An 8,729-nucleotide genomic window follows, 5' to 3' on the forward strand; every position below is an offset into this window, starting at 1 on the left:
GCGTTATATTGATTGGTCCTCAAAAAAGCAGTTTTATTAGAATCTTCTTATTCTTCTTTTTTGTCTTCTGTGTAGAACGAAAATGCTCTTGCTATTGACCCGGAAGTATTGAAGTATGCCAAATTTTCGTATATTTGTTTCAGAAGTTTCTTTGCCACCAGCCGATACTATTCACTTTGACCTCAACATTCTACTTGTCACAAAATTAGCTCTACCACGCTATCCGCCATTCCATGCCATATTAGCCTCCCTTTACAAATAATTCTACTCTCTGTTCTCAACATAAATCCTTACAGACAACTAATCGGTCGCCGATGGCCACACGATCGCCTGACTGCACAGTGTACTATACATCATATCATGTAGCTGCGATACCTGATTAATGCGTACCCACCTAGATTCATTGATCATAATACTTCGCCGTTAAATGCGGTTTTTTTTAATGTCAGGCGCGTCAACATCTGAGGTTATTGGAGCCTGCAGCACTGCCTCCGGACAGTGTTTTACTCGTTACAGATAGCACTGGCCATCACCGGGCAGTGTGCTGTTAGAATTTCAGAGAAAGAGAAAATCTAAGGGAAAGCAGCCGGATTCGAACCTGGAATAAAAGTAAAGTATCTCGCCTATTTTTTCAGGCGGGGCTTAACGTCTAAGTACCAATTAGGTATCGTGAACGGGTGCGGAGCTCCTACTTTCCTTTTACAAACTTTTACAATTTTAACCAACGTATAAAAAGTAGACACGGGATTCGAACTGGGGATCCCCCAATTACTAAGCTACGCTCTTACCACTAGACCCAAACCTGGGATAACCGCGTTGGAATCAACCAGGGCCCGCTATCCACCGAGGTAATCCTTTCCCTAGTGCGTATTATTTATAAGTATTTACAACGTTGAAAATTTTAGAGTGCACAGTTGCAAAATAATATTATTTCCTTAAAAAGAAATTCTAATGAATTTGTTCGGAACATCTCAATACATATTTACATTATAGATGAGTTGAGCAGATCAATGGAGAAATATTTAAAAGTACTGAGCAAAATAAGAGTTTGTTTTATTAAGAAAACTAAGTAACAATCTTCCAGTTCAGTCTAATGTAGCAGCACGGAATGTCTTGCTCAACCAAGGACTCAGAGTTTTAGAGAAAAAACAATTATATTAAAAGCCAGCCATCATGTTATCAACTACCGATCAATGTATCAATACACAATAACATTGCTTTTGATGAATTTTATTTGTTTTCATAAGATCAGCGACTAGATCATCATAAACACTGAACTCTTCATATGTACTTTCTCTTCTTCCTTTTCCTTTTGCCGTATATTATTGGGTTGCCTATGTCGTTGAGTCCAGGTTTCTGTACACCAATCACAAAAAAATTCGGGTCTGCAACAGAATGAATATAAATAGTATTTTGTACAAAAAGAAAGAAATTAGCTTTTACGTTGATCCCAAAAACTTGCTGTATCCGTGAATCTTCCAACTAAAATCCTCAAAATTCCTGCCAGTTCGTTATACACTTCCTGCACGTTAACAACTTACAATAAACCTTTCCTCAACGGTACCAGTTCCCGTAGTAACTTCATCCGTTCATCATGTACCTTTGGCTCCCGTTTTAAAAGTAGCCTGTTTCATCATCTCTGATTTAACTCTAACTTGAATAATTTAGGGTTCTCACATCTTTAATTCTTGATGTAAATTGTAATTATTGAAAACAAATTAATTAATTAATTAATGTGACCTTTTAAACGGTTACTTACCAAAGTGTATCATATAATCGTTTTCAGTAGTTTTGATTATAAAGAAAGAGATTTGATCTTTTAATTCAAGCTCTCCAAAAACTGCATTTGCTTTGTCACAAAGTGGTACCAGCAATGATGTTACTTTTTTGGCATACTTCTCTTCCCCAGTTGTCCTTACAATTATCCCTAAAAATAGTTTTAGAGTAACCATTAATTTTCTGTATTAATTTAACCTTTTTTTTCTGTTATTTAAAGAACTGTTATTTTCAGATTTGTTTTAAACATTTAGAAAAATTTGATAAAGAGAACTTGCGAAAAAGCGGATGGGTAGACTTCCATCTATTTAAACATTTTTTAGGCTCATCACTTAGATACTAACACTTAGATTTATATTTATTGCACAAATCCCCAGTTTGAAGGAATAGCCTTAACTGGAACGAACTACAATTGGGTTTTACTGAATATTTTTCATTTTGTTGAGAAATCTGCTTTAATGATTTTAATAAACACTTTAACACGAATTCAACTCAACAAACCTACTTGTTTTATTCACAACTTTTATTGGAAACAACCTGGATAATTCTATTGAGGGAACTTCTTTAGTACAATCCAATTAAGAAAGGCCAAATATGTTCGTTAAATTCTTCTTTGCCTCGGCCGGAAATATCTCTTGTTTTTGCCGAATTTATGTAAAATAACAGCTTAGATTTTCTTCTGGTTCAGTCATACTCGGAAATCTATAGCTATTATTATTTTAGTAATTTTTTTCTATGAGTGTTGTTAGTTTGAAGGAAGTTAAGGAGGAGTACGTCTCCTTTAAAGAGTTATTTCAGCGTGTATACAAACAGTTTGAACTAAATATGCCTATGTTCCGAACTAGTTAGCATCTTGAGAATTGCGCTAAGCAAAAGTCTTGAACGGATTCACGCCTGCTTTGTTTCTTACGTAAATGTTAGTTACTTAAATAAGCTTCTTGAGATAAGAGAAAACGCAAAAAACCTAATGTAAACAAGGCTAGATTTTCATTTTATTTTGTGGACAATTCGTATAATATTTTTCCCCCATTTTTTGCCCCGCTTTACTCGAAATCTATTTGATCTGCGTTGAGGCAAACAAAAATTACACATTAATATATAGTATTTGTTTCAAAGAAAATTTAAGAATTGAATCTTTTACGTAAAAAAAAGCAAAATCTTTTTATTGGTGCCTATTTTTTCTGGCAAGCTTTTACGTCCAATTACCAAATTAGTTGTCATCGACGGAAGTGTACAGCAAATTATACTTGTCAATCAATCAATTTCTTTTGTTAATCATTAAGTAAAATCCGAGAATATTTATTCTAATAATCTCTAAACGTTAATTTGTACGTTTAGTGAAGTAAAACTACATATTTCTCTCATAGGAAATAAAGGAAAAAATGTGAAAGGAAGGTGTTTTCAACATTACCTTTTCGTGCAATTATTGACGCTCAATTAATTATATACAACTATCCTACCGAAACGTTTTAATTAATTTGGATTTCTTTAAATTATAATGAGTACATAACTCAACTGAAATTTGATTCTAGTGTAAAAATAATTAGTTTTTATTTAAAAAGAGCCCTTTTTATCAAAATATTCTAAATTAATATTTACAACCACTAACTCTCTCTTAAAGCAATGCTCCACGTTGTAAAGCGTACACTTTTCGAATTTTGACTAAACTTCATTTAGCCTCAATACGAGGGTCGTTTGAAAAGTCCGTGCAAAAATAAAAACTACTTAATTTTTTGGGGTAAACCTTTTTTATTTTTCAACAGTCTCCTTTTAGGCTTATACACTTCGTCCAACGCTGCTCTAGTTTGTTGATCCCTTCCGAATAATAGGATTTGTCCAAGTCTGAAAAATAGCCATTCGTTTCTGCAATCACCTCCTCGTTTGAATAAAATCTTTTTCCCGCCAGCCATTTCTTCATATTGGGGAACAAATAGTAGTCCGAGGGAGCCAAGTCTTGAGAATGCACTAGCAATCTCACGCACCTTCACTCTTCTGTCATCCATCACCATATCATGGATTTTATCAATGATTTCTGGAGTAGTAACCTCAACAGGGCGTCCAGAACGTTCAGCGTCACTTGTGCCCATATGGCCACTCCGAAAATTTTGAAACCACTTATAAACTGTTCTAATCGAAGGTGCAGAGTCACCATAATGTTTATCAAGCTTCTCTTTAGTCTTTTGAGGCGTTTTGCCTTTCATAAAGTAGTGTTTAATCAACACACGAAATTCTTTTTCGTCCATTTTTTGAAAATCACTCGACTTCCTCGATTCAAACGAATGCCAAACACAAAGAAATAGACCGATCTGACTGAATCTTGGTGTGTGTTCTTCCAAGAGATACTACTAACTAAACATAACCTCGATACGCGCCAGTGGTGCTATCTCTCTGACTTTGCACGGATTTTTCAAACGACCCTCGTATGTATATACATTCGCTCCAATAAAACAGAACCAACGAGTGATTCTAACTCCATCAAAACCCTCCTAAAAAAATTAATCCTGATAAAATGTTTAAAAAAAATTTTCTTATTTCATTTTCATTAAAATCGCCAACAACAAAAAATCTATGTAAGATGTTTGTTCGGGTGATTATTTTTGAACAAAATCTATTTTTGCATTTCTTATAGTAAATATCAACCAAACTTTCTGCAAGTTTCAGTTTTCTATTTTCAAAAAAAAACTTTTTCGAGAAGTTGAAACCTTAAAACACGTGTTTTCACTGAGCAATCAAATTATATTGTCACAATGGCGATACATTCTCTTTCCGTAAATAATTCAATCCAAAGGACCAACGATTTATTGGACATAAGGTATTTTAATTAAAAAAAAAAAAAATCACAGCATGAATTTTACCATCTCTAGTCGTTAGAATCAATAATCTTAAGTTAGGATTTTTGGCTAAAGTTTTCTTCATGACATAGACAGAGGGCGGCTCATCCTCTAACTCATCCTCCTCTTCCCCCTCCATAATTAGCTTCTCTTCTGGCTCCATAGCTGCTTCCTGAGGAATTTATTTTAAAAAATATCCAGTTTTAACTACACTAATTAATTAAAAAAAAAAAAAGTTGCTTTGTAAACTAATTGAAAAATAGAAATAAAAGACTAAATCATCTGTTGTTTATTTTAATATGGACCAAATAATTTATTTTGTCGACGAGATTTGAGGATGTTTAAAGGAAATATTCTATTTTCGGGTAAATGCCAAACAACTGAAAATTGTCATAATAGAATGGTTTTCAGATATCCGCAACTAATTAGGAACAAAAGGAAATTAGGAAATAATTAGTAAACGACGAAGAGAAATATATTTTTTTAAGGTGTATTTGTAGCTTAGCAATCTAAGAGTACGTGCACAATACACTTCGGAAGTGACATATGGACAATTGACGGCCGGGAATTGACTGCATCCTCTTTAAAAATTTACTCCCACTCTGACTCACATCTGTCACGTGGTGCACGTGCTCGTCTTCTTCTCTCACAGCTAATTAATAAATGTGTAGAGCACGTCACTGGCTGTTATACCATGTACTACACTTGGTGAGTTAGTAGAACTAAAGCTCTAATGGCTGTAATATTACTGTCAGCTTCTACAATACTCTTCTTTTTTTATTTATTAATGTAGATATTGGATTAATCACATTAAAGAGCGAAGAGCAATCTATCCACAAGAGAGTCTAGACTTTCTCCATGAATAAGTGGGTAAGGTTATGTGAGGTAACATATCTTGAAGATGGTTTTATAACGACATGCACCAGTACTTTGTTTTATTCTCTAGTTCGGAATTTATTCTCAAGAGATTCCTGATGATTCTTCCAGCTCTTGATAAGTAGTACAATGTTGTATAGTTAGCAGATTATCCAGTAAGAAACTATGGTGTAACATCATCAATATTTCACAATGTTTTGTCATTCATTCTCGGATATCCACTGTACCTAAAGCTCATCGTGAGTTATTGCATACCCATCTTTTTGGTCTTCAGGGAACCTTAAATTTCGTATTTCCAGTGAAATCTCATTTTCTACTCTCATTCTTCTCAAAAAGAAGTTAAAACTACTTGCAGAACCAGAGTAGATACGTTTTAAGTTACATATGTTGATACTAAAATATGAGAATATAGCAGTGGTGTCAAACTGTCGGCCCTCGAGGTAATTTCTTGCCGACTTATTTTATGAAAATAAAAAACAATTTTATAAAGGGAATAGCGCTTAGGAAAGATCCAGGCAATACCGTTTACACAAATTCCTCGTTAACCCTTTAACTACTGAAGACCAGTGTACACGAGGCCTAGCGCCTTACCTGGAGGCCTGAGGGCGTGTTTAAACACGCTGACTCAGTTCCGGTGACGTTTGGAAGCGATATGTTTTCCACTCTCAGAATGATTCATATTTTTGAAAAGACGAAGTAGGAATTCCCAAAATATATTCTTATTTAGGTGAGAAATGCCCCAAAATGTTTGCTTTACAAATTTTATGTTTATTTTAGAGTATGTACTTGCGTGAGCAACTATTTCCGTCCTTAAAATTAAATAAAACGGCATACAGTTCAAGATAGACTGATAAACATCTACCTACCTTAATTAAGATTTTCTGTTCTCAGTCTTTGAATCCAGGTATTGGAAAACGTACGAGGAAAGCGCTGGCAAGTTTCGGGTAAAATAGAACAATTTCAGTTTATAAATACATTAAATAGAATAAATGTTTAAATAAAAGCTATTAGATAGAGTATTAATTATCCTATCCGCATTCCTGAATCCATATTATTTAGCAATGATATAGGTAAATGTAACTTTGAAAAGTTACTGTCTTTGATAAGATGTTTTAGCAAAGTTTTTAAAATTAAAATCAACTTAATTTTTTTAAAAACAGGTTGCTGAGAAGGAATGATCACCTTACTTTCTGCATTAATAAGCTCTTAGGAACATCAAATGTGTATTCAAAATATTAGCGTGTCTCTATTTTTATTAAGTATAAATTTATAACATGCTACACGCAGGAAATGTGAGTTTCTGCTTAGAATGAAGGAAATCTGTCAACTTTCTCCGCCAAGTCGGAGGATTGGACCGCTTGCTAGTCACGAATAGTCCCCCTAATACTGGGTACATGGTTCTCTCATAACTGGAAATATGACCGGAGAGAATCCTTCCCTTTATGTGGTAGTACATGGTAAAGCAATCAACTTGCCGGACTTATATCTAGGGGGATGGATGATTACCCAAGAGGTTCGAAACTATAGTAAAAGGGTAGTTGACTCCCCTATCAGTTTTAGAGGCTTTAATATAACCTCGCAGGCTTTGTTTGTTCTACGCTACTTGCACAAACATTGTACAAATTTATTGTTATTACTTACTCTCTTAGCAAAGAAGTTTTTATTTAGTTTCCAAGTAGTCTCGTAAGTTTAAAAATCAATTGTAATTATTATTAGAGAATTTAAATTTTAAGTATCAAGAAAATTCACCGGGAAATTGCTCCTCTTTAATTTGTAAACAAACCAGAAGCCAAAGCAAAACAAGGATTTGTTGACTGTGTCGTCCTAGCTTTTGTCCATATTAAAGATATACTTTGCCAATTAATTCTCGAGTAGGAATGTCGAATTTAGTGAGCAACAGAAATTGAAACGAATCTTTTAGAAGGGAATTTGGAACTAAAATTGACAATTTTTCTATTATTATTCTCGAAGTAGTATTATTAGACGTAAAGTTTCATCTTGTTTCTGTCATTTTTAACTATTTTTTTCCTTGAGATGATCTTAAGCATGGTGACTTTGTTATCAACAATTTACTAATATAGTTTAAATGTTTTAGACTCTTTTAAAGATAAAAATTTGTTATGTCCTTTTTTTCTCTGTTATTTCAGTTTCACATTCATTAAAATATTTGCTATCATTGAACTAGATATGTTTCTGCATTTGAAGCTAAACAAGTAAAACTTCTAAAAATTGAAAACGTTTTTCCAACCCCATTTTCAATTTTCTCAAATTAAACGTGCCGCAAACTATAGCTGTTTTTACTTAAAAATTTCATAAATTTCAGTCCTTTTAAAAAAAAGTAATGCATGTTTTTCCATCAATTTGTGATCCACTTAAGGTAATGTTGATTTAATTGAATAACCACGTGTAACAGTAATAGTATTAAACAATTTGTTAATAAAGATATATTTATGTATGGTGAAGAAATGGGTGGAAAGTTAACATTTCGTGCAGCCAAGGAACATCGTGACGGACATTCACTATCAGTGCGGAGGAAGGAAAGGGCTACCTGCACGCCAACTATTGTTCTCAAATTAGATCGATACATCCTCTGGTAAATGTTACGCTCCAATATCTTTATAAATATTAGATTATGTTTTATAAAAACTAGCGTTCCCTCACATAGTTGTTCGTTGTCAGCAATTAAAACCTTTCTACACCAATAGTATATTGGTACTTCTCTAATAATAGTTAGAAAATAATCATTATTCCCGCCACCTCCTCTAATTATTTAGAAGCAATTGTGTCAATATCTTTCACAAGATTCGGTCACAAGAAGTGAAAATGTAAGAGAAGTTTTGCAAAGAAACAGTTGACTTGTTAGCAAGGAATTGGCTGTTTCAATTATTTGTTAGACCAGCGTTTCCCAACGTGTGGTAGGCGAGTTGCTGGTTGGTGGTACGCGAAAAATAATCAATAATGGCGGACATGATAAATTTAAAAAAAATTAAATCATAAAAATATCATAGAAACGTTTTTTCCTGTAATTCATAAAAATTATATTTATTAATAATATTATACAGTAAAGTTGTTAATATGTACAGTAATAAGGTCAGTCTGTCTGAAGACGTACGAGGAGAAAATACAATAGCACATTTAACAGGATTTAATTTTCTTTCATGGAGTATTTTCCCGAAACCCGAAAACACAAATAATAATTGGATTTCAAACTTCTTCTACAAAGAAAATTTAGGAAAAGCTACATCA

General features: G+C 33.5%; 1 protein-coding gene across 1 annotated transcript; it reads right to left on the reverse strand.

The window, feature by feature from the left end:
• Nucleotides 1-1,214: 1,214 nt before the first annotated feature.
• LOC141461294 (uncharacterized) lies at nucleotides 1,215-4,874 on the reverse strand. The gene is made up of 3 exons (XM_074142210.1): nucleotides 4,632-4,874; nucleotides 1,760-1,927; nucleotides 1,215-1,385 (listed from the first exon to the last, which is right to left on the reverse strand). The coding sequence occupies exons 1-3, from the start codon at nucleotides 4,768-4,770 to the stop codon at nucleotides 1,282-1,284; spliced, it is 411 nt and encodes a 136-aa protein (XP_073998311.1). The 5' UTR covers nucleotides 4,771-4,874; the 3' UTR covers nucleotides 1,215-1,281.
• Nucleotides 4,875-8,729: the final 3,855 nt, after the last annotated feature.

Source organism: Rhodnius prolixus, unplaced genomic scaffold (genome assembly GCF_049639745.1).
Source record: "Rhodnius prolixus isolate KJV_2025 unplaced genomic scaffold, Rpr scaffold_1, whole genome shotgun sequence".
In the NCBI taxonomy this organism is placed as follows: domain Eukaryota; kingdom Metazoa; phylum Arthropoda; class Insecta; order Hemiptera; family Reduviidae; genus Rhodnius; species Rhodnius prolixus.